The sequence below is a fragment of the Homalodisca vitripennis genome, chromosome 4 (genome assembly GCF_021130785.1).
Source record: "Homalodisca vitripennis isolate AUS2020 chromosome 4, UT_GWSS_2.1, whole genome shotgun sequence".
NCBI classification, from domain to species: domain Eukaryota; kingdom Metazoa; phylum Arthropoda; class Insecta; order Hemiptera; family Cicadellidae; genus Homalodisca; species Homalodisca vitripennis.
Window position 1 is genome coordinate 46,410,727 of NC_060210.1, and position 27,752 is coordinate 46,438,478.

The 27,752-nt window shown below is 34.0% G+C and overlaps 2 protein-coding genes across 3 annotated transcripts in view; one reads left to right on the plus strand and one right to left on the minus strand.

Moving 5' to 3' along the window:
* The window catches only part of LOC124359277 (gustatory receptor for sugar taste 64f-like), a 55,265-nt gene that overhangs the window by 12,855 nt on the left and 14,658 nt on the right, over positions 1-27,752 (minus strand). Inside the window, exons 3-4 of the mRNA XM_046811894.1 lie at positions 18,247-18,450; positions 4,178-4,248 (exon numbers count right to left, since the gene is read on the minus strand). Of these exons, the coding sequence (XP_046667850.1) occupies positions 4,178-4,248; positions 18,247-18,450 (275 nt within the window). The remainder of the gene's footprint in view (positions 1-4,177; positions 4,249-18,246; positions 18,451-27,752) is intronic.
* The window catches only part of LOC124359276, a 57,535-nt gene continuing 44,799 nt past the window's right edge, over positions 15,017-27,752 (plus strand). Inside the window, exon 1 of one of the 2 annotated variants that reach the window (XM_046811893.1) lies at positions 15,017-15,310. In XM_046811893.1, the coding sequence (XP_046667849.1) occupies positions 15,282-15,310 (29 nt within the window). In that variant the 5' untranslated portion in view covers positions 15,017-15,281. The remainder of the gene's footprint in view (positions 15,311-27,752) is intronic. The other variant, XM_046811892.1, reaches the window with a different exon arrangement.

The window sequence follows — 27,752 nt, forward strand, 5'->3', positions numbered from 1 at the left end:
AAATACAGATTTTCTCACGTTGGATACAATTTTTGACTGTATTTGGGAACCAAAAATACCTATAATTTCATTTTGGATAACAGAACTAGTATACATAGTTTTGCCACCACCAGTTTCTAGCTGTGTTTTAAGATTATTGTCCCCGTAATTAGCCCTGTACCTTAATAAAGAGCGAAAATTACCATCATTTTGTATAGGCTCGTCAAGATCCACTCTTCCACCATCACGATGCCCTCTAAGAGCAATTTGTTGCCTTCCACAAAATCTAATTGTCTGGATTATCGGTATAATTCTATTTTTGTTTTCCTGAACATTCATTTTTCTCTGCATGTTGATACTGTTTATCACACTTTCTGTTTTTCCATGTACTAAGGATTTTACGTCTTCAGCCATTAACATTGCAGTTTTATGATATTGTTTATTTTCATGTTGCATGAAAACCTCCCTAGCTTTCTTAAGCTTTGTAGTAAGTGGTTTTGATACTAATACTCCTAAACTCTGATGGTTTCCTTTCCCACCTGTGTTGTGTGAGAAAAAAACACAATATTTACACAGGGCCCCTTCCTTTGCTTCCGAATAAGCTAACCATTTGAAGTCTTCCAACCACTTATATTGAAAACTTCTGTTATTTTCAACTTTAGGAAATTCGTAACTACGTTGAGGCTTCCAACAGTTCTCAATAATTGAAATTTTCTCTTCATTTTGAAGTGAAAAGGAAGTTGAGGAGCAGTAATGACCAATATCATTGATATTGTGAACTAACAAAGTGTGATTACTCTCGTTAAGGTTATGTTCAATTTCACCTGTGTGATCCTTGATCTCAACAACGCTGCCAGTTGATGTAGCACAAGTGGAGGGACTCGGTGTTATTTCAAACGATGTCTGCTCGTCGATCTCAGACGAAACACGTTTTTTCTTCACGAAAAAAGCTTGAATCGAACTCTGTCTCTTCATTTTAAATGTTTAATGTAGCCTATGTACTTCACACGTAAACTGTCAACTATAAAGTAATCAGATCATGTTTAAATAACGCGACAACAAAACATATCACTTGATAACAGTCACTACAATCACAGCACATATGCATACAGCACTTAAAATGTCACCACGGGTGATACGCACTAGACAACAGCAGACAATGGCGTGGTAGTGCGGAATGAGGTCAGGTGTGGTGGGAGTGGGTGGGGGGTTGTAGGAGGAGGAGGGTTGCTAGGCAGCGGGGCCGCGGCGACACGTCATCGTCATATACGCATGCCTGGCGCTGGCACTACACGAGCGGCCGACGCGACAGTCAGGAGCGTCAGGCTACCTCGCACTCTTTACAGTTGCAACGCTTATTTGCATGCTTACAAAATATTAGTAATTTCAACCTCTGAAAAAAATAAATATTGAATATTGTTAGGTATCATAATGTATTCTTAAAATTCCACTATAAACTATAATACTAATGTAGTCGAAAGTATAGAAGCACAGCTTATTGAAAATAAAAATAAATTATCGTATATAAGTTATAATATTTTTTTTGTGTTTCAAATTTCGGGGGGGGCTCGAGCCCCCTGAGCCCCCCCCCCTTATATACGCCCTTGCTACAATTAATTGAAGGTAGTGCTTATACGAATCGTTTCAAAAACTTTAATGGTACATAACTTATATAACAGTTGTTATTATTCATTGTTATTGCTATTGTTATTGTTTTAGTTTCATCATTATCCAATACGTTTGTCACAAATAAAACAACAAATATGAAACATTCATGAATGAAATGTTGCAACTGCCCCATATCCAAGCAGAGAACAAGAGCGGCTCTAAAAAGGTAAAGAGCTGACAAGATCCCCAAGGATCTCCTTCTTTACAGTAAATCCCTCACCTTCGACCTTTGATATATGTTCCTTATCTGTACATTTAATCTTAAAAGTCATTCAAAGCAAGAAGTTTTACTTCCCTATTCGTATAAGCTTTCTATTTCGAGTCTTACATTTAACTTATACCCTTGCTAGATATGAATGGACTTAATGTTATTGTAAAGGGTAAAACACACACTTTTAAATATTTCATACAGTGATATATCAATGTACTATTCACTTTCAAAAATTGTGTTCATGTATTTTGTGAAATAGTTATTAAAATAGCATAGTTAAGGGAGGGTGAATTGGAAGAACGAACTCGTCACTCCATCTTATTCAATATTTATTGAAGATGAATGATTTGGAGACGTCAAGAATACAAAACACGATTAAGAACATTTTACTATAGCTGTTTCACATCTGAACGCGACGTTTCAAGAACTGGAATCTGCTCTCTTGTTCAGGTGTCAAATCCTAAACATGCATGAGCAAGCAAAATATTTAACACTTCAAACTAATATCGATGAACATATAATACAAATGATAAGGTTTATGACAAGAACTGTTTTACCCTAACCATGAAAATATAACTAAATCCAACATAAAATCAGGATAAGAGTAAATAAAAAAACTTGACGCAATACACGTGTACCGCGGAAATACAAGTAGGGCGCACACCAGCAAGCAGCTCGAGATAGAGCAAGAACTATTCCTTCACGGTTCATCCGTCGCCAACATATCAGCCTGGCTCAGCAATTCGATCCGTAATCTCTTTTCATGGTTGTCATGGTCATCTTGAGTCCAAATTTTATTGGCGATGTTTTTATTTTATAATTGTGTTAATTTTGTTACTTGTAGCCAAATCAGTCTGACTCTTACAGAATGTAGAGTAAGCAGTTTGGTCTGCTAATTCTGTCCAAATATCCTCAATCTGCTTTAAACAGTTCTCGAAAAATCGTTATCTCGACACTCATCCTCATCCTGTATAGGAATAATCCTGTTATTTTAATTAAAAACCTCGTATTTATAAAAACGTCATATTTCTCGTACGATTCTAGTTTATAAAAATCGGGTAAAAATAAATCGAGGACAACAGCATTCTTTGTTCCTAGACGCTGTCTAAAAATACTACACCCTACTGAAGCAGATCAACACAATATTTCTGATATTATTAACAAGAGAGCTGCTTAAAATTCAATATTGTTAATGCAGTGTTTATAGTTGTAATCATGTCAAAAACACGGAGCAGTTTCTGTTTCTGAAAGCTTGATGAGACGCAGTATAACCCAAGCTGGCGAGGACTGATAACAAGTATGATGGTCGGAGTAACTCAGGTTTTATACAGGACTAAGCAGGGGCGGATTCTTGCTCTTCCCTGGTTCTTTCCCAAAGTCACCATGAACTAATCCCCAAATTCATGTTTCTGTAATTGATGTAAAGCCTCAGTGTCAGAGCTACTAAATTTATTAACTAAATTTTAACAAATAACAAATTTTTATCACTAAAATTGGTCTGGGCATTAGTTGGTAAAAAGTAAATCCGGGTCATTTAAGTACTCGGAATCATAACAAAAAGTACAGAAGAGTCTTTAGGAAATACGTTTGATATAAAGAGAGGTGATAACCGCTACACAGGAAAATATTTTATATCTAAAATCATCATCGCATTGAGATTTGTTCATCTCTCGATTCGATCAAGGTTATCCTGAATAACATCGTTGTCGAGCATTTGTCTAAGACAGTAATCCAAGACGTGGCTTATCATTTTCATTTCAACTCATTTTGGTGTGTATGTGTGTGTGTTTTACAACTTTATTCTCCTAGTTACCAGTCGCTTAACCAGTTATTATTATTATTGGAAACTACACAGTTATTGTATAACTTTAAAAACACTTGGTGTGTTTCATTAATAGAATTTACAGTATTACAAAATATAACCTTTAAATGCCACTTAAAAAACATAGGTGTACAGCAAAATTTAAAAATATATCGTAGTTTACATCTTCAGTTTTAAATTACATTACATTACTATTAAAGGAGAACTTACTGTGATTTAATATTAACATATCCATTTCAGGAAAAATTAAATACATGCATATTGTTTCCATTATACCATTTTATGGAAGGTGTGGTAATAATATTAATTTCTTTGTTCTTCATAAAAGTGTCATTTGCCGTTTTACATACTTCAGTTCAATTCAACAATTACATATATATTCCGCTTTGGAATCATAGTTATACCAAGTTATTAGATATGACGCACATGATTGTAAATATTGCATTGTGGTCGTATAGTGCAAAGTTGTAATGTCTTTATTTACACTACAATCTCACCGTTTTATTCTCCTGAGATCTATTGTTGGCAACGGTCTGAACTCCAAGCCAGTTGTGCAGTCCATTTTCTACTACAAAAATTAATTCATTAACCACAAAATACTGTACAGTGTTATTTACACTGATTAAAAAATACATAGCACTAATTTATCTTTACTTATCAACTAGTAGATTTGTTATACGGGATCAAAACCCCTTAAATAATGTTTCAGAATTTAATATGTTGTTGCATGCATTAAATTTGTGTAAAAATTAAAAACTACCGTTGCAGATTTTAATATTAAAATCCAGTTTCCTTTCTTCTGAAATTATAATGTAAGGATAAAAGTCTCTCCCCCTCCTGTATGCTTAAATCATAAATAAGGCGTAACACACTCAGGTATTCAGGTTGAGGGCTCCTCAGCACGTCCTGTGGAAACTTAGTAGTTGTATTCTGACCCTCCATCAATATCCCTGTTTAGTGGTCATCCCTGAACAGTTAATATCGAATGAAGTGAGCATAAAAGAAACCTAATTTATATTAGATTGAGTCACTTGAGACTCCAGTAGTTATTATAAATTGAAGATAAGCTAATGAAATTTCATTTACGAACCCTATTAAGATATTATTATAATAAAGAATATGTAGATATATTGACATGATTTGGGACTTATGATGTTACAGTACAACCATGACACTAGCTTAACTGTTTAGCTAAAACATTGTAATTCCATTTTATAATAAAAACATTTTTTCAATTAGTCCCCAGTAATAAAAATGTCTTATACCAGACAGATATGGCCATATTAAAATTCAGATACAGCTTGATAAATGTTTATCTACCCAGATATAGCCAAACATGACCCCATATCTGGGTAGACATGGCTTGATATGGACCTTCTAATCTGGCCGTTCTTATTCATATCTGGCCAAATATGACCAGTTAGTGCAGATATGGAATCCCTTGTATGTGTGGTATATACAGGGTGATTCAAAACTAAACGGCAATCTCTCGGGAGCTTATTCTATAGCTAAAAACAAGTAAAAAAGTTCATATAACCATATGCCCGGAAACGCTTCGTTAGCGAGTTACGCCTAGCGAAAGATTTCGCTCGGATTTCAGAACCCTTGGTGAAGTCAGGCCGTATAAAAATGGTAAAGGTAGTTACAAAGATACAAATACGATTGTTTTTTATGTTTTTATATCTGACAAATTTATTAAAATTTATTATTGTCCCAGAGCTGTAAATGCAATACTTTCAGAGATATCTTACGTAAAACACAAGAATTGGTGCAAAGAAATAACACATTTTTGTGTTTAACGTAAGATTACTTCCATAAATGTTAAATAAAGGTCATTTTTTTCTTAAACAGATTTGTAGAACATTTAATTCTGAAAAGATTCATGTGAATTACTTAGGAAAAAAATTAATAATAGGTATTGAAATTTAGCTTTATTTAAAAATAAAACAGACGCACAAAAATGCATATTCTTATCTGCATAAAATATTAACTAATGTTTAGGTTGTGAGTAACAGCTGATCATTTATTCTAGACTGAACATTAACATAAAATGTATTTACCTTTATAAAACTGTAATAATCACCTATAATAGTTGCTCAAAGTGTCCTCCGTTGTTAGCAATGCACGTTTTCGCACGACGAATCCACTCTTTTCTAGCGCGTTTCATAACGTTTGGAGCATTCTTGATAGTTTCTGCCGCCTCTGTAATGCGATTACGTAACTTCTCTATGGTGTTAATCCGTTTTGAATAAACAATTGACTTCATCCAACCCCATAATAAAAAGTCTGCTGGCGTGAGGTCAGGAGAACGTGGTGGCCATTTTACTGGTCCATTTCGACCAATCCAATGTCTACCGTATGTATCATTTAAACAGTTTTTCACATCATTAGAAAAATGTGGAGGTGCTCCGTCGTGCATAAACCATGCATTTATTCTGTTTTGAACAGGAATATCTTCCAAGAGGGTAGGCAGGTTTGTTCTTAAAAAATTTAAGTACGCTACTCCATTAAGTCGATTAGGGAGGAAAAATGGACCAATCAAATTATCACCCAGAACACCAAGTCATACATTGACTGAAAATGTATGTTGAAAATGCCTCGTCGCAGTTTCATGTGGGTTGTCGTACGCCCAAGTATGGGTATTACGAAAATTTACAATTCCATTTCTAGTAAAACAGGATTCATCAGTAACGAGAATACGCCGAAGAAAATACTGATGTCGTAAACAACTTCTTCTTAACCAGCGGCAGAACATCTTCCGTTTATTAAGATCTTGCGGTAATAAGTCTTGAACACGTGATATATGGAATGGGTACAACTGTGCTTCATGAAGTGTCCGCCATACGCTTGACTGGCAAATATTTAACTGACGTGATCATCGCCTGGTGCTTGTGGTTGGTGATAATTCTACAGCATTTATTATTGCTTGTCCATTATTATAGTTCCTTGCGCTACGTTGACGACCAGTATCTATTCGCTTCGGTTTAAAGCTACCAGTTTCTCTAAGTCGTCTCTCCACAGCTTCAAATGTTTTGCGATCAGGTGTTCTTCGATGTGGAAAAGTATCACGATATTCCTGAACTGCAGCTAAACCATTCTTGTTAACTTTGCCGTAAATCAGTATCATGTCCGTATACTCTTCAAACGAATACATACCATTTACATTATCTGCCATTATTTACTAAGATAATTACATAAACTTTTATAAAAATATTTAATAAAATATTTTAAAAATAAATATTTAATAAAATATTTTATACACTTGTATAAAATATTTCCAAATAATCACAGGATCTCACAAAATACAATCTTCACACGCCACAATACAAAAACCGCCATAAAGGTTATTCAAATATTACTTCATGAACTTAATTGTTGATCAGCTGATATTGCCAACCTTTGCAAAGAAAATATGACGATAAAAAGTGTTGAATAAATGATCAGCTGTTACTCACAACCTAAACATTAGTTAATATTTTATGCAGATAAGAATATGCATTTTTGTGCGTCTGTTTTATTTTTAAATAAAGCTAAATTTCAATACCTATTATTAATTTTTTTCCTAAGTAATTCACATGAATCTTTTCAGAATTAAATGTTCTACAAATCTGTTTAAGAAAAAAATGACCTTTATTTAACATTTATGGAAGTAATCTTACGTTAAACACAAAAATGTGTTATTTCTTTGCACCAATTCTTGTGTTTTACGTAAGATATCTCTGAAAGTATTGCATTTACAGCTCTGGGACGAATTTTAATAAATTTGTCAGATATAAAAACATAAAAAACAATCGTATTTGTATCTTTGTAACTACCTTTACCATTTTTATACGGCCTGACTTCACCAAGGGTTCTGAAATCCGGGCGAAATCTTTCGCTAGGCGTAACTCGCTAACGAAGCGTTTCCGGGCATATGGTTATATGAACTTTTTTACTTGTTTTTAGCTATAGAATAAGCTCTCGAGAGATTGCCGTTTAGTTTTGAATCACCCTGTATATAGCGAGCCCTTACTCTTTTTACGAATCAAATTTTTTGTATTTGGCCGTTACTAAGTAAACTAATGTATGTCGGAAGACCAGCAAACAAGCAAACAAAATTATACAAACAAGGTTCAAATATAATAACGTATAAAAAGAACCAGTATAGTAGAATCAAAGGGATCTAGCCCATTTATAATATTATTCATATTATTAATTCAAAACTGTTTCTGTTGGTAACAACATTATTTTAATTCAATCTTTAAAATAGTGGCCATTAATTTTTTTATTGTGATCGGTCATATTATCCGGATGCCACTATTTTTGGGAGAGTTTTCTTATCAGGGACCAAAATAGACTTCATAGTACGTTACTAGTACTTTTCTGGTTTTATGATGAATCGAAAAATACCCGATGAATCATACTTCCTGACGCCAAACCTCACCTGTCACTTTCGATTAATAACTGTTCTTTGAGTTTTTATTTTCATTTAATGTCACGCGCTTGATTAATTGTAATTTCATCAAGAATAATTGTCTTCGTTCCTGAGATTTACCTCGAACTGAAGACAACAGTTTTTCTATTGTCAGAATACATATGTGGTGATGCATTCAACACAACTCTCGCCGGCATCGCTTCCTTTTGGGAGGTAGAATACCACAACCGTAAATCGTAATTACTTTTAAATTTCAAAATGTTGTTTTCAATAATGTACTTTATTTGGATCCCCGATAAGGAATATTCGTTCAAAAATAGTGACCTCCGGATAATACCACAGTACCTCATTTCTTTATATTACATTTCCGTTTTAATCGACATAGCGAATCACGAGTATCCTAGAAGAGATGGTTTCGTTTTTTTTTTGTATTTTTTGTCTATCTTAACTGTGTGAATTTGCTCGAGACCGATGTTCTACAAACTGCCGAAAACGATCAGTTCCTCTTGGGGAAACTCACCACCTTTGCTCAGACTACCAGAAACGGCGTAACGCTCCCTTGCTACTGCAGTGCAACCAAAGAGCGGATGTCCATCAGTTTCCTACTGCTCGTCACACATTCTATAGAGCACCTCCCGGAGAATGACGATTCTGTGAAGATTATTCCTCAGGTAACCATGTTCCACAACCCACAACCCAGGAATACACCGATCTACTTAAGAGGAGAAGGTCAGACGGCACCCTGAGGGAAGGCGGTTGTAGGACCCATTCTGCTCATTCTCAGACCCGAATGCCCGAAACCCACTTTGAGACAGCCCCAAAAGATTCACATCTAAATATACCAAAGAATCATGTATCATGAATCAAGAAAGTCATGAAGACGCTGAGCAAAAGTTAGCCAAGACATCATCTCTTTTGTTCAGAGATCTATTCATGACCATAAACCCAACAATCATACTCTTGGTTGTGCCAAGGGAATAAACGACTTGATAGCAATCCCAGACATGTTTAGAGTTGAACACACAAGACTCTTTGGCAATAGCACCACATTGTTACGTGCTTAGCAACGAGGATTTTTATTACTAATATAATTTGTTCGTTTATTTGGTAATATTTTGAACAGTCATAAATTGTACTCAATAAACTACAAGCGAACTGATAATTTGTGTACCTGAGAAATGTATTCCTACCTACGTTAGACAAGGTTAACCTCCGTCCAATATGCACCAGACCAGCGTCCGTCATGAGAACGAGCAGATTGAAGAATTACGTCTGCAAGCAGAGCAACTACAGCATCAACAGAATCGAAGCGCGAATGCAGAGCAGCAACAGCCGTTGCAGGTTTCCGTTGTCAGCACCAGCAATCATCGCCTTGTAGTACATCATGTTGCTGTTAAGCTGTCGCATTTTTTGGTAGACAAACGAGCCTGTGGTATACCCAGGCCGACTCTCAATTCACAATTTCCGACGTCACGAGCGAGGTAACGAAGTTCCACCATGTTGTTTCTTGATTGGACGCACTTATTGCTGTAGAAATCAAGAATATTATAACGAATCCTCTTACGCAAAATCCAAACACATTTTAGCGTACAAAACTAACCGAACGGTTATCTGCGTCTAAATAACAACGTGTGTGCCAATTAATCAGCGAGGAAGAGCTCGAAAACGGCAAACAGTCACAATTTCTTCTTTGTCTCCGTTCTTTTGTTGGTGCGACCGTAGTGCAGGATAACCTCTTACGGCAGCTCTAGGTTCAACTGCTTAAGTCTAATGTTCGTACTATCCTCGCAACGCAGTCAGAACTGACAATCTAAAAACTTGAGGAACTCGCTGATAAGATCTTAGAAGTCGCTCTGAGCACACCGTCTATCTCTGTAAATGAAGTACAACGTGACAACGTACTGAAAGCATGATTTTGGACGCAATTGCTAATTTACAAAAGCAAATTGACTTCTCACCCGTGTTTCGATCTCGAAGATCGAAGCGTAATTACAACCACGAAAGTCCAGCTCCTACACGGAACGCTGAATCTTCGGATCGGGATTTCTGGTATCATTCAAAATTCCAACAATACGCTAAAAAGTGTGTTCCTCCTTGCAGTTTTCGGGAAACAATAAAACGCAGTCCGCAAGGATAGTATCGAGCTGTTTTCCGTCTAAAATCAGTTTATAAAGCATAAAAACAACTTTCTGATTTATGTTTTTTTATTCGTCATCACCCTGTCAACAACGAGCTGAGTGCAGGAAATAGAAACAGATTCAAGACCTACAATTTTCTAACCTTGAATATTAACTTGGGACTCAGGCGTAACTTCTTATGGGGATTTGTTGTAGCTGATGTTGATGTGCCTATAATCGATTCTGATTTTCTTAATCATTACCATTTTTTAACTGATTCTTGTACATTATCAATTATCCACTATCGATTATCCATTATCGATGGAATCACTGGTACTTCAGGTTTGCCACGAATGCCACGAACTTTTTCGTAAAGTACGATCAAAATTATGAGACATCTGAATTAAAAGAAGCGTTTCAAGCATGTAAAAACTGCATTTCGTCCACTTCACTTCTAGTACACGAAATAACATGTCTCGCGTCAACGCACATCTTGCATTATTCACAGGTGCTTCAAATCACTCTTTTGCAGCATGTTTACAACAACTTGTTGATGGTGTCTGTCAACCTCTTGCTTTCTATTTCAAAGATGTCGACGAAAGAAAGCTCGTTGCCTGCTTATTATCGCGAGTTTACGGCTATCTACACAGGCATTCAACAGTTTCGTCACTTCTTAGAAGGTCATCCCTTCGCGATTTACACTGACTACAAACTTTTTGCTTTCAAGCAAAATCGATAAAACCAATCAATCCAGCTAATCAAACTCTCATTCATCTCTGAATTTTCTATAGATACTCGCCGTTTCAAAGGTGTTATAATGTTGTAGCTGATACTCTTTCTCGAATATAAGCTATTTCTACGAACGCCTCTTGGTTGCGCAAGACTCGTTGAATCTTAAAAACAAAATTGCGAATTGCGAACAAAATCATTCAAGATGGTTCTTCGCTCAAAATGGAACGTGTTTCGATTCCAGGTACTTCATTATGTGTATTTTGTGATACATCAACTGGGAAACCTCGACCTTTAATCACATACTAATTTTGTCGTTCGGTTTAAGAAACTCTTCATAATCTCAGTCGCCCAGGTGCTAATACTTCTCTTGAGCTAGTCAGCGACCGTTTTGTTTGGTCTATTAAAGAATATTGTTGGAATTGTGCTCGTAACGATCGAAAATCTCGCGTAACATTCACGCTCCTTTGGGTTTTTTCGAAACTGCGTATCAGACGTCTTATCACATTCATATTGATTTTATTGTTCCTCTTCCAGCTGCATATTCTTTCCGACATTGTTTAACTGTCATAGACCGTTTCACTCGATGGTCCGAAATTTATCCAGTACAATTCACCACTGCAGAATCACGGACTTTGGATTATTGGATTTCCCGTTCTGCATTCCTAAGACTCTCGTATCTGATCGAGAAGCTTAATTCATCTCTTATCTTTTAAAAGAATTTTACGGGTTAAGAATTTCGGAATCCACCATAACTTTACTATAATTTGGCATCCACCTTCAAATGGTTTGATTGGGCATTTACATCGCCAATTAAAAGCTAATTTCAATCATGGCTCACCCTGAGACTGATTGGGTCCATTCTTTGCTCCTCGTTCTTCTCGTCATAACATGACATCGAGGCTACTGCAACTAAACTTGTTTATGGAAAAACTTTACATTTACTTCATGAACTTTTCTCCTAGAATCTCAATAGTCACAATCTTAATGATTCAGGCAGCTTTCTTTAATGATGATGAGATATCATGTTTCGTTTACTACCTTCTCCAGCATCAAAACATTTTGAACAACCGGAAAAATGCTTTTATTATCATGCTTTACTGAGGAAGGACTAGTGTTAAAATCACCATATACTGGACCTCACGAAATTCTTGATCGAGATGACAAAACTGTAACTTTTAAAATTTGTAACAAGCCCACCAAAGTTTGTATGGATCGTGTGGATTCAGCTTTCATTCTGCAAGAAGTGCAACCTTCATCTGCCCCTGCTGTCCCGCCTGTTCCTACTACTACACCTTTATCTACTTCTCCTCTTGCTCATCAAGAACATACACTCCATTCCGGAAGAAGAGTTCATTACAGGGATGATTTGGACCTGTAGCCAAAGTCACTGCTCCAGGGGTAGTGTGGCAATAGTACGATGTTTCGGTGCTCAGCAACGAGGATCGTTATTGTTAAGATAGTTTGTTTACATGGAAATATTTTGAAGTCTACCAATTGTACTCAATAAAACACATCCGTTAACCTATACATACAATTTTTGTTATTTAATAGGAATCTACCCAATTTTATCCTAAAAATCTACCGCCTTTAATGTTGCCTGGCCATCTGTGAAAAGGCTAATCATCTTACTTCTATACCGCAGACGAAGATTCTTACATAATAGCTGTGACTTTTGCCTAAAACCTGCAATGCGATAAGGTTCCATAGGGACCACCAGGTCCCTGCAAGATCTTAATTGCACAATTGCCTGTGTCATCTTTTGTTTTAGAGCCATCAGTAAATAATTCAAGCTCCGCTAGTGAAAGACGGTTAATTCCCTCCGACCAAAGCCTCGCTAGAAGGAATCCTGAAGGGTTTGTCGAAGGACAATCTTTGAGGCACCTCATCAGAGATCACGAAGAGAGTATTCTCCTGAATCAGGATACTAACTTTGCAGTGCACCGTGTTACATCCTGGGTAGAACAAACCCTCCTCTCCTCGCTGAAGACTGTAGGCACTTCTCCTGACCATAGTTCGAATCGCAATGTCCAGGGGAGCGAGGTTGAGACAACAGCCTAGATCCATGCCTGGTGCACTTGGGGCAACACCTTTTTAGTTCTTGCACTGATGCTCGCTCCCATAAGAGTAGTAGTAACAACCTTATCCGTGAGTATGAACCTTTTCCATTCACATATTTGACCATCAAATAACACGTTTCGAGGCAACATTTAAAATCGTCTGAGTGCCTGTATTTTGAAAAACCCCTTCGATATCCAGAAAGACAACTATGGCTTCTTTTTTCATTCAAAGCAGTCGCCTGCGTTGACCACTGTACACTGTTCTACATACTTGTCTCACGGTATTCGAGGCGTAGCTCTTAAATGGCTTAGCTCGTTTCTAACTCACAGATCCCAAGTTGTCGAGTTATCCAGTAAGTCGTCCAAACAAATAGAACTGAATTACGGAGTCCCTCAGGGATCAATCCTCAGTCTTGTGCTTTTTCTGCTTTACGTCAACGATATAAAATCATCGCGTCTGCATGGAAAACTAGTGCAGTTTGCCGACGATACAACTCTCTTTTGCAATGCAATATTAAGCGAAGTTTTGGAACAAAAGGCTTTTGTTGACATCAACAGCTGTGTCCAATACTTCCACAGCCTCAATCGTACAACAAACTCTACAAAAACCGACGTTTCGAATTTTGACTAGCGCACTTCGGGCAACCAGCATGGACCTGCCACGTCAACCCTTCAAAATTCCTAGCAATGCACCTTGATCGAGGGCTGACTTGGAATGAGCATATTGACTATGTTTGCGCAAAAGTCTGCTCAGGAGTTTTTGTTCTGAGATCTTTAGCCAAATAATGCCCGAGTTAGGTACTGATTACGGCGTATAATGGTTAGATTTATCCCTATCTGGCTTACGGAGTAGTCCTTTGGGGAGCTTGGGCAAACATCACAGTTTCGAAGAGCATTCAGACTCAAAAAAAAGCAATTTTAATAATCGCCAAAATCAAATTTAGAGAGTCGTGCAGGGAAGCTTTCAATAAATTCCAGCTGTTGACAGAACAGTGGTTTATAAACGACACCTGTCCTCACAGGCAGGTGTTCATTTCCTCAACAGACTTCCCAATTCAATTAAAGATTTTCTAACCCCTAAGGCGTTCTGGTGTCACAAGCATTTTATAATGCAGGTGAGTTTTTAAATTCGGCTAGAAGACCACCAAATTAGAAGATTGACTCCGCTGTACTGTATGGGTTGCATTGGCGATGAATTAAATAGGAGTAATTGTAAAATTGTATGTGTGAGTGTGTATCGCTGTATGAATGTCAAGAATGTTAAAACCCATGACGTTTGTAATACAGTGTAAATATTGTCGCTACAATAAAAAAAAATTGATTTGATTATATCATAATTTTGAATCAGAAATAAGATGTTTAAGATAAATATTATTTCACTTGGTCATTATTACGATATTCAAAAGTTAAACAAAACTGCAACTGGCTCTTATATCAGGTTAAGCATTTAAAGAAGCTTCCATGTTGTTGAAGTATGAGTGTCGAGCGTATGAGAGGCTTCAATCTCTCAAAGACAATCGATTCAAATATCTTCGCAAGTGGCGACTGGATGGTTATTGGTCGGTAACTATTCACTAAGCTGCGACTACCATCTTTGAAGATGGATAATACACAACTGGTTTTTAATACATTATGAAATATATCTTGGTGAAGACTAAGATTGAAAATCGTGCTAATGACCTACAAAGAAGGTCACTGTAGTATCTTATTTCTATAGTCGGGATACCATCCGATTTACAGCCCTTAGAAATATCAAGAGCATAAATTTCCGTTTAACTTTATCACGAAAACAAAAAGTGGCAGATAAGAACATATCGTTATTATTCTGCAGTAGATCAGGAGAATTTTTAAATTATTCAGAAAACGCACTGGCATATTAGCATGCGAACAGGTTACATGTGTCTTGTTATCATTAAATATATACTGTAGTGTTTCTCCTAGTTATTTTCTGAGTGAAACCCAAAATTATTAAGAAGACAATCGGTTGGTCGTTTGGTTCGATCGGTTGGTCGTTGAATTTAAACCACTCAGCTGATTGAAAGTACAGAACAATAATTGAACAGACCAGACCACATCACAGATTATAATATAAACATCTGACGGAATTGCTTTCTTGGTTAAGAATAGAATACTTAGAAGCATAGAACTATAGAAGTCGTAAATCGTTAAGTGTATGAAGGCATAGACAGCTAATGGATGTGTCACAGCTGGCTTGAGTTTACCTTCAAGACATTTTTAACCAGCACATATTCATCTTAAATATATTTTCTTTGGAATTGTTATGGGTAACGAGGATGCCATTGTTTGCAAGTAAGTTTTAAGATAAAATATAAAACTGTTGAATCAACAGTAAAGAGCTAATACTGATGGTTCAACAGATAACCTCATTTAACATCTACAAAAGTCAACAATTAGGCTACGTCTTATAGTTTATGATATAATAATATATTACTAGCCTACTATTCAGGCTTGGGCCTACTTGGTGTTTGTCTGCTTATATAGGCCTACCAAAGTGCCATTATATTTAGGCTACCTGTAGTCCAGTGATTTACATCTTCCAACATGTTCAGACATACTTTACATAGGCTAGGTTCTTATTATAGTATGTTAGTTGTATGAACTGTATTAATCGTAATATAGGCCTGGAGAACTATAATGGTTTATATATTTCATTTAAAGTGTTTACACTTTTTTGGGAGGTTTTAACTTAGGCTCTATAACAAATGACTCCCTTGAATAAATTCAGTTGTTATAATTAAGCCTTCAACCATAGACATTATGGATAATGTTTACATAAGCTGAAATCATTTATGAACACTTTTATCAATTTCTTAAAATAGTATGTTTTTATTTCGAGTTTTAGAGACCAAGAATTTGTATTTGTTGTGATCGGTTTTCAGAGGATCAACTGCATAACTCTATTGGTATAAAGAAGGTATTTAAACATCAATTTATTGGTTACATATAATATTTACCTTAGCAACGTTAAAAAGATCTAAAACTACTTTTAACAATTTCTTAAAATGGTCGGTAATTATCATATAAACGGCCGGAGCGGCAAAATACGAGTTTTGCGTTATTAACTTATTGGAATCGTCCTATAGAACAAAAAAAATAGGTACTTTGGGATTATACCGACCACACCCAGACATGAATCGTTATTTGACATTTTGCTTCTACTGATTACTAGATTAGCGTAGAACAATATTTCGTCAATATAAAACAGGAATTGTCTTATCGCAAACCCCTCCCCACCCTCGGACAGAGGTCAAAGTCGAGCGGTCTAGTAGATAACGTGATTGCAGAGTCTCGCCGCCCGTTCAGCTGGTGTGTCGCTTTGTTGTACTTCCGTGTTTTACCTCTACATTTCTCCAAACACAAAAATTCAACAAAAACAAACATTACCAAACTAAAACTAAACTCTTTATTGAAAAAACACTCAAAACTTGTTTTTATTCTTGGTCACACTCCGCCACCCAAAATGCGAGTGCCTCCGGCCATCAGCGCGGGCTTCGGCAGCACTGCCCCACGCTGATGTCGACGAAAGAAAAACATCCCTCGAGATAGTACCTATCAGTAAAATATCAAATTCTAGAAGGGTTGATCAGAAATATAAATTGAATTGTAATGGAAAGGCAATTATGTACCGTGCAAATCATGTGATGCCGCGCCCTGCCCTAATCGGGATTATCGAGAAAGATAAGATAACAGCGACAACAATACCTGGAAATGCTTGTCATTTTGTAATTAAACAGTTGTTTTTTTCGTTCTATCATGTTTGTTTAGCTATAAATTTATATTTTTGTGTTCATCATACTGGTGTGGTCGGTATAATCCCAAAGTACCTAAAAATATAAGGTTTGATGGGGTGGAAATGAGAAATAACGAAGTTCTAGAACATAGAACAGTTCTAGCGTGGAGTAATATTTCCATGTTGTACATCGACGTCGAGCATCACGTGACCTTTTGTGACCATGATTCAACCTCGTGATGACGTCATCAGATGGGTCGCCATCTTTGCAAAAGTAAATGAAAAATAATACTGAAATGAGCAGAATTTTGATCAAAATGAACAATGTTTTTCTTAATTTTGAGTAACAAATTAATTACTTGTTATCGAAATGAGACGAGTGCCTCCGCCATCAGCGCTGAATGTCAATAAAAGAGAAACATCCCTCGAGATAGTACCTATCAGTAAAATATAAAATTCTAGAGGGGCTGATCAGAAATATAAATTGAAATGTAATGCAAAGGCAATTATGTAGAGTTAAAAAACTTAATAAATCATGATAAACTCAAATATAAATGGGTATTAACAGAGAACACTTACCATGAGCGGATATAGCTCAGCAGCAGCAACAAAAAAGTGGATTTTAAAAAATTGCAACATTTAAAACTTCTTTTTTTACTACTTTTTCTAATTTTCCTATCGCAACGAAACAACAAAGTCTCCTGGTTTAAAAAGAACATGCAACCGCTCGACGAACAAATACACTCATTATTAAAAATTCCATGTTCAATTAAAAAGGAAATAATTTCGTTTAGGTTAAAACGTAAACTCTTTACGTGCCCTACTAAACACTCCGACACACACAATTCACTAGGGTTGGTCGAACTAGTGGATGGTTGATTCATGATTGTAACGCAATAAGTTACGCAATATAAGTAGATTTAAATTAGATTATCATAAATATGTTACTAGTAGAGCCAGAGTTTAAAGTAGCCTAACCCTTACAAGCGCTCATGTGATCTGAGATTGAATTTGGGTACTATCACATGGGATGTTTTTCTTTTGTCGCCAGAAGAATGGGGTGACGCGGAAGGCACCACTGAAGCCCACAATGATGACCAGGAGCTTTTCCTAGTTGTATTTTCTTTACCTCAGATCACGTCTTAGCATGTAGCTAGTTTGTTCATCCTCAGCTATACCAAACCTGGGGATATTTGGAAATGTCGTAAGCCAGCCATATTGAAGCATAGAGTGTCCAATATAACGAACTTCTGTCATTTTAGCCAGATATCAACTACCCTGTATTTCAAACACTAGGATTCAAAAGGCTGAGGTTTACACATTGTGAAAATATTGCTAACACAATCATTATTGTGAAATATTTCAGCCTGTCAGTAAAGAGATGTAAAACTTAAAGAATTTCAGATTAAGATTATATTCTCGGCCATGTCTATTTTTAATATGTTCAGTTTAATAATTGTACTTACCTAGTTAATCATAAATTTGAATTACTTACAAAAAGCGAGTGACAAAAATATAGCTGCTGTTGTAATAAATCGTATGAAGAGTTTTGGTTGACCGTAGCGTTTCATTGATAGTTCAACAGTACGCCATTTGCGTGCCAAATCTGGCCATGCTATGGCTAACTGTAGAAATAAGTACACTCCCGTACATGCACTTCCATAGAAAATTGTTCCAGATGTAGCCCGCTTGAAACCACCTGAAATAAACATATTATTTACTTTTTAAACTTCTTGCATTTGTATATTAAAACAAAAGAGTGAAGTGAAACAGATTTTCAGTTTTGTTACCAACTAAATTCATTTATTCCTTGCTATAATATTACATGTACTCATCAATACTTAATTAATATATTGAATATTCCAAAGGCTTTTTCCACCCTAATTTTTAAATAACTGATAGTTTTAAAATCTCATTTTGGAATATTTAATAACATGTTCTGGGAAAATTTTTAACAGATTTTAAACTTAATCTCCACTACTTGTGTGTGGATGCTAGGGAGCAATTCAAATGTTTGAAATGGGAACATTAAGTAAAAAGCTTATATATTATCTTGATTAGAAAAAAAAATGACACTAAGATAATTAATACATAAAATTCTAACCTCAAGTGAGTGCTGTGTTAGATGTGAACTTAGGGAGTTTTAATTTTCACATTTTTTTACCAAATGAGGTGTAACCCAATTAACACAAGTAAGTATTTTTTTAAATCTATAACTCTATAATTTTACACCTCATTTTGAAGGTTGTGATAAGTAATGATCTCTAAGTTCACTCCATCCAATATAGTGGCCGGTTGTTAAAAGTTGAATTTTAATTGTCAAACGGTACCTATATTGTGGACACAGTGGTAACAAAATAGTTTCCTTGGTGTTATTTGTTTTGTCTTGTCAAAATCATTTTTTTTTATTAAAAAATTTTTTTGTTTTTACAAAATAAACCACATATTTACATTCCAAAATTTTTAGACATTTTCAATCTTATATTTTGAAACTATCACTATTATGTACCACTTGGTGACAAATTTCTCGATGAAAAGTTAGGAGTTACTGAGTAAAATTAGAACTCTATAATAAAATTAAAAAATACTAGTAACTAGTGAAAACTAGTTGTTAGATATTATAGAATGCTGCTAACTGTGTATGCAATGTGTCTTTCTTTAGACCAAAGAGTAATAACCAGATGTGTGAAACTGATGCTCTTGTTCAGGAAGACATTCTGAACGCAGTGATATAACCAACCTTTTCCTGAATGAAATTTCCCACATCAAAAGTATTGTAGAAGGCAAACTGCAAACCAAGGTTTTTTTTGTTTCAACTTTATAATTTTGGTACATACTTCCTACGCTTTATTATTCAATAAACAATACATCAAATTAAATTGTGAAACATTTTAATTATTCTGATAAACAATTTGTCCTACATGAATCTGATTTTTTATAACAAACTGACTAAAAAGATGACCGCAAAAACAACTAATAACTAGTTGCTTAACATGATGGAAACATTATTAAGCCATTAGTTGTTTGACAAATCCAGGGTTCAAATTCATTAAAAATGTCATCAGAATATGTTATTAGGTATTTATTTACATTAGCGTGACCATGGAAAATGGACTTTTTTTTCATGGGTTGGGCATTTATAGCCAAGTATTATTATCACAGGTGCATATGAACTGGGGGGAAAGTATATTATTGTATTATATTGATGCCTTTCGGACATTATTGCGTTAATCACGTGATCTGGGAATCGGCTTTTGCAAGTTCGAGTTAATTTTTTTTCTAAAAGAGCAAGCAGTGCGCAGCGGGCAGGCATAGTTGACAGGATTAACGTATTAGTCAGCATCATTTCAGTAACTTATCACTTACCTTAATGTTCAGGTGGGGGTACGATAATTTCCTTGATTTTATGCGCCGGTAGATACACGATGGGTAGTTATTATCGTACCATGAAAGATTTTTGACAAATTTATACAATTAACAAACCAAAAGTTAATTATAACATAATTTATTATACAAACATAACATACTTTTTCATTAAATGTGTTTGGTACAATTATTTTATATGAAAGTACGATAATTTCTCGTTTTTGGTATGATTATTGGTTTTTAAAATTTGGCTATTCTGAGTTTGAGCAGACGCGGAGTTATAGGAAACTGTTAAAAACGGAGTTTTCAGAGGGTTTAAAAAAATCGTAGCTCCTTTGATTTTCGTTGCCGACGAATTTTTTCTTCAATTTGTTTTCAGGAAAAATTGTAGTTTTCAGGGGAAAAAATGAACATACCTTTCCATGGTCACGTTAATGTAAATTGATACCTGTTATTACATTACATATTATTAAATGAGATTTGTAATTTTCAGTTGTAGAAAAGTTAAGTTAGGGATGGGGTCTCTGGGATATTCGGATTTTAATCCACTTTCATTACTCTGAATCACAGCTGGATATGCACTGAGATTTGATGTTAATAAATATTGCTAAATAACTTGTATTGATATCAGATGTTGAAAACAGAGTTGATAGGCTGATTTTGCTATCTAATAATGCAGCTAGTAGATATACAATCAAAAGTGTTTACAAACAGTACTCAACTACAGGATAGACAGATCTCTGTATTGAAACTTATTTGCACTTTGTACATAGTGTTGATTTCTTAACCTTTCTTGTGGCTGACCACATTATTATATACATTATCCTTGCACCTGGTGACAGCAATTATTAAACATGTTGAAAACGTAAGTATTTAGTTTTACCCTTATAACATTATCTTGTTTAAATATAGTTCAAAGATTTCAAAAAAATTTTAATGAAATACTTATTTATTCCAAAAACAGGTACTATAAAACATAAAATCTGATTTTTAGTTTTGAAAAGTATAATTTAAAACATGAAACTGATTTGTCATCGAAATACAGAAAACATTTCTTAATGTTCAATAATAGCAATGACTAAAGCATTTCGAATTTCAATTTACTTTGAAACAACCATTCTTCCTACATTTTTATATGTTTTTACTGATAACAACATTTGTACTTGTCTCTTAAAAATCTCAAAAACATGTACTCAAAAACATAACTGGAGAATTTGAAGTAGTAATCTGTAAATAAAATATCAACTTTAAAATAATTGATAATATTTATATATTTTTTTTATTATATAATTGTTGGTTATTTTTGTGAATAGTTCTTTTCGATTCTAAAATTACTTTTAAGGGCAGTTTTTTTCAGAAGATTTAAACTTTTCCTACTGTCATAAGAAACACTTTGGAATAATTTTAAACTTCTGAAAACTAACTGACTTCATGGAGTAATATTTGGCATGCAGTTTGCTCTCCCCCCCCCCTCCCACGTACATAACAGGCCTGTAGTAAAAACTCCAAAAACATTTTATTATGGTGTGATTAAAGGGGATAATTATATTTTTTATCTGTGACAGTGGTTTGAGAGAAAAGATACACTGGTAAGTAATAATTATCTCTTAAGCAATAAAAAAAAAAATACCAAAGAGGGTGATTTTCTGAAACTGCATAAAATTCAGGACATGTAGGTTTTTATGGGATTAGCATATTTTAATATAACTCCAGTTATAACAGGTTAAAAGTTGAAAACATTATGAACGGGAATCAAAAAGCTTTACAGTGATGTCCCTAATGTCATCTAACTAACATTAATGAGCTACGATGTGGAGTTTACTCTTAACAGTACTGTATTTGTTTGTTAAAGACACATGTGTTAAGTTATAACAAGATTATATTGTTAAATGCAATCAATTAACGCAGGTAAGGTCATTTTGGTTATTGTATTGTTTTTGTTTTGTTCATAAAAGTTATACAAGTGTCTTGAGTTGTATAAAGTTTTAACATGCCAAGAGGAAGAGCAAACATTGAAAATAGAGGAATGCGAAGCTAAATTGGTTTGTTAGCTAATAACAATCTGTAGATGAATAAATGGGGGGGGGGAAAATACCAGGACCAACAGTAAGAACTCCCAAAAATCATTAATTGGAACCAGTGGATATTATATCCACTGAGATTTTGTTTCACGTTATACTTTGATAATGTAAAGTAATCTAGAAGAGTGTATATTGTGAGTTGTCACAACGGGAAAGTGAGTATCCCAAATGCCCTCACAAATGAATTTTTGAAGCAACTGTTTACCAATTATGATGCAATATTCTATTATAAAAAATATCAAATTTTATAATGGATTTAGTGATGGTAAGTATGCGTACCAAAATTAAGCTGAACAATGGAGGTTGACCTTATATGTACATTATCAATATTCAGTGGACAGGTTCATCACCGAATAGGCATCAATAAAAATTAGACAACAATCAGATTGTGAAATTTACTTTTATGATACAGAAGCAAGAGCCTATTATGTGTTGTGCTGTAAAAGAGAATGAAGGTTATGATCCGTCTTTAATACTTTAAATATCAGGATTAATAGAGGAGGTTAACCACATGCATAAGCATTCAAAACCATAGGTTAATCCCTCAAAGAAACCTCTGCTGAACAATGTAAAGAAGTAAATAGAATAAAAGACAAATCAATTTTGACAGCTACAAACAATGATTACAATGAAATTAATAAGTTGTCTTTGAATAAAATAGCCGTAGAAGATAGAAGATGCTAAAAATATTGATGATCAGTTTCAGTGCACATCAGTTCCTAAACTCTATAAAAGTGGACTACCACAACATATATTATATTTTTATATTGATTCTGTCATAATGTTGATGAGAAACTTGAATTTATAACATGCTTTATCAATTAATCCGTTTGATAATTCAATAGAAGCCAAGGTGCTTTTTGAACTGGTGTCAGGTAAAACAGTTTTAATCCCAAGAATAAAAAAAAATGTTCATCTGATATGAATGTTCTGTTTAAAATAGTTTAAACCAATTTCCACTTTCATTAGCTATTGCAATAGCAATTAATAAATCTCAGAGACAGTCATTTTAAACTAGCATTCTACTTAAGCCCAGTCTGCTCTCATGGCGCCAGTCTTCACTATGTTGCCCTCAGCAGATCTTACTTATATAATGTCATCAAAGATTTTATAAACAAAAGAACAGAAGATGACTCCCAGTGATTTGTTTACCACTTTGAAGTTGGATTTTAAATAGGTGCTCTCTTGAAACTCACACAGTTCTACTTAAGCTCCAAACTTCTTCACTGTGTTTTAGTTATTAAAAATTTAAATTGTACTTACTTAAATTTGGTTACGTAATTATTAAACATTTTGCTAGGTAATTTAGTTACTATTCATGTTTACATATTAAACTATTAAATATTAAAACATATAAAATTACTTTTAGCTACAGTACTTTTAAGGATAACATTAACTTTTAAACTTATCTGTATAAAAAAGATGCTGTGTGTATTTATTATTATTTATCCATGACAATCAATGAGTCAAAATAAAATACTTTGGTTTTAGATGTGCAAAAAGGTTTTAGATTCTCAAATTTACTTTAGTGGCAGTTTTTTGGTGGTGGGAGGCTTGAAACTTTGCAAAACAGTCGTGAGAAATGCATTAGAATAATTTAAATCTGCTTTAACCCTTTTAGGATGGGCAGACTATTTATAGCCCGCAAAGTTAATTATTCAAGAAGATGATATATGCTGTACGTAGCTGCACTAATCTGTGCAATAATGACGAGTAGGCTGTCTCTATCCCCCTTTTGTTTTAATGTTTATGAGTCACAAAACATTGTAAAATCATTATTGGCTATGCTAACTTTTATATAAATATTTAATGTGGTCATGTTGGTAATATAAGTCATCTACATCTTTTCCATTTAATTATAGATGTCACATACTTTACTCCAGCTGTGTCTTAAGACAAGCAATTTTCTGTGTATTTGTTTTTTGTTTTACTTTATTTTCCGACAAAACAATATATAAATATAAAAAATAAAGTATGAAAAGGAAAAATACTGCTTAGTAAAATTTGTGTTGTGTTTGTTTTATGATAAAATTAAAACTAAAAAAAATAAACCAAAATAAGACAAAGTAAAATATATTTTTTACATTTTAAACCGTTCTAATAAAATTATTATTCTGAATAATAGGTCGAAAAATTATACTTTTATCTTTTTAATACTATACTTATAGTTTATTTTATACTAGAATCGTGGGGAGCGTATGAGGAAATTACCACTTTTTGACTTCTGTAGTGTGTATTGTTAGATTCACATAGGTTTATATATTCTTGACTAGGGTTCCAAGATGAACTGAAAAAAATTCCAAAAGTGTTTTTTGGATATCCTAGAATGCTATTCTGATGTAACCAGTATTTCAAAAACAGTGTACATTAAAAGTATGTATTAAATTCAATATATGTTGAATATAAGTTTTTTTTCTTTTTTTGTGACACTGACAAGTATTAGTGACAAAAAAATTAAAGCTTTATTTTCCTGAAAGCAATTAAATTTGCTTAGTAAGAAATTTTTATTTATATTAAAAAATTGTGTTTTGTGTTAGAAAACGTTGTTTTCACCATTATTTATTAACCTTTTTCCACTTTTGAAATAATTATTTAATCTGCTCAAGATTTTACATAGGAATAGAGGAAACCCCTTTGATTTTAAATAAGTTTAACTGAAAAAAGTATGGTGAAGTAAACTTGTTAGTTTTTGTAAAATAAGTAACAAAATATAAAACCCAGTAACTTCCATACATGGAGACCCTGAAGAGAAACCAATACTAGAAATAAAACTTTCCTGTTTTAAAGCTTTAAAATTATGTAATGTATCTTTAGCTTTATTCTCTTCTTGTAATGATTTATGTAGAATCTATCCTGAAAAGTAAGGTTTGCATAAAATGTTATAGTATCCCAGAAGTAGCCAAAATACAGTTTAATACTTTATCTGAGCTAACGTCTAGAATTTTTTTCAATTTCATATTTAAAAAGAGAATTACCACTAAATAATACATAAAAAAATTATAAAATACCATAAAAGTTCAAGATCTATTGAGATTGGGCAAATAAGTATTGTTTATAAATAAGTATCTAATCTTATCAGATTCCAGTCTGTCTTATCTAAAGGGAAGTAAAAATAATGTACTTGTATTTTGTCTTCCTACAGGTTTTTATCTGTGTTAGTCCATTTGGTATTATTAATAGTAGAGTGTAAGCTGTCACAGAGTTCAGATCGCTAGTGTATGTTGTATTGTTAGTAGAGTGCAAGCTGTCATGGAGTTCAGATCGCTAGTGTATGTTGTATTGTTAGTAGAGTGCAAGCTGTCACAGAGTTCAGATCGCTAGTGTATGTTGTATTGTTAGTAGAATGCAAGCTGTCACAGAGTTCAGATCGCTAGTGTATGTTGTATTGTTAGTAGAGTGCAAGCTGTCATGGAGTTCAGATCACTAGCGTATGTAGTATACATTTTGTGTATGGTTTTGTGATGGTATTTGATCACTGGCTGCTCAAAGAGAATACCATTTACAGTATTCAAATTGTAGCGTTTGTTAGAGAAAGGAAGTGTTTGCAGGTAGCTGAATAAGTTAGGTCCTACTCTTCAAGATGTAAGTATAGATGAAAAGTATGTAAGTATAGATGGAAAGTTGAACAAATATTTTTGTCAAAATTCAAGCTGTCAACAACTTAGGAAGTTAGTGTTTCCCAGGGTAAGATATTAAGTATTTTACATGTAAACCACTTTCATCCCTACTAATTTACAAAAGCTCAAACATTAAAACCATATGATTACTCCAAGAGTACAGCTCCGTCGCTGGATGCTCAACAGTTATATTGACCAATGTAATTTTTGGAAAAATATCCTGACACTGACGGGTCTAACATGAAAAGGGCTGGCGTGCCCAACACTCATAATGCATTAGTGGACCGAAGAATATTCCAGAGCATCCAGGGAAAGTTCTTAAAAACGTTTCCAAATCAATGTATAAGTAGGTGTCAACCAACATATATCATCCGTTCATTTTTCCAGAAAATTTAAATGGTAATCATTGTTTAGATTTCTTAAAACATACCTGACCCACACTTATGAATGTATTTGGTCTGAACTATAATGGGAAGAGGCATAAAATCATTTTCAAGTAATTCAGTGCTCTCCTTTTCCACTGATGATGATTGATGGAAAACTTTGCAACATGAATAGGCCACAGTGGACCCATATCTTAGCCAGCTAGGTCTCCTGACCTCTCTCTTATGGATTCCTTGGTTTAGGAGTGATAAAACGGGAAGCTCAATAAGTTCTATTGAACTCAGAAGAAGAATTGAGAAACAGAATTGAGCTAGCTGCTCACAATGTTTGTGGAAAACTAAACTTTAATGTGATAGTCAGGGCTGTAAAAATGCTTGCAAGATTTTGCATAATACACAGAGACACACAGTTTTAAAATAGTCTCTAAATTACATAATTATCTGTGTTCCTACTTGCAATTATTTTTTTTAATTTTTAAAATTACATACTGGTACAATGAAATAAAAAAATATTTTGGTTGTAAATAAAATAAAATTGATTTGTATTTTGGCTACTACTACTGTGTTACTGTGAGATTATAAGCTCGCCTTGTTTTTTAGGATATATCTTGTATTAGTCATTAAAGATGAGAATAAAGTTCAAGTTGTATTAGACCATTTCAAAACTTAAAAATAGGAACTTTCTCCGCTATTGGCCTCCCTTCTTGATTTACTACATGGAAGTCATTGCCTTGTATATGTTACTTGTTTCATAAATATTTCAAATTTTACTTCGCAATAAATGTTTTTGTTTTACCCCTTTTTTAAACTACCTTTTTTCAAAAACTATTTCAAAAGTGGGAAAATGTTAATATAATAAATAATGGTGATAAAAATATCTAGTAATCAAAAATGGTTAGGTTGAGAAAAATAAATATACATTTTTTTAATAATACTCAGTAGAATCACCCAAAAAAGTGTTGACTTTATTTACATGTTAACTAATTTTGAATATGTTGTCTTTATAGACCCTCATTTGTGTATTTTTACTTTTGATTAAGAATATATTCTTAATCATGAAACCAAGAGGTCCTGAACCATCGGCCACACAGGCCATCACCTGTCATGTTTTATACCTCCAGAAATGCTAAAGCGGAAGTTAACCAATCAAACTGTAGGAATGAAACGGTTTTTAAAAATACAAACTTTACTTTTGTTAGTTGGATTAGTGGTTCTAAACTATATAAAAATATTCTAAATATAAATCTGAAGAATAAGACAAACCCAATAAAAAGAATATATTAATAGAGAACACTGATTAAAATTACAACTATGTAACTATAAATTTAACACATGATTAAATGTTCCATTTGTTTATTTATTTTAGAGGTTATTAAACTGTGCAGTGAAGAATGGCTTAATGCTCAAACTCAAGTCAACAAAATAAAATGTTTAAAAAGATTTTTAGTTAGTTATTTTTTATATTCTATATAGAATTTTTAAGATATAAAGAAAACAAGCATTCATTATAATGAATTCCTAAAAACTAAATTTAAACTAAAATTATATGTTTTC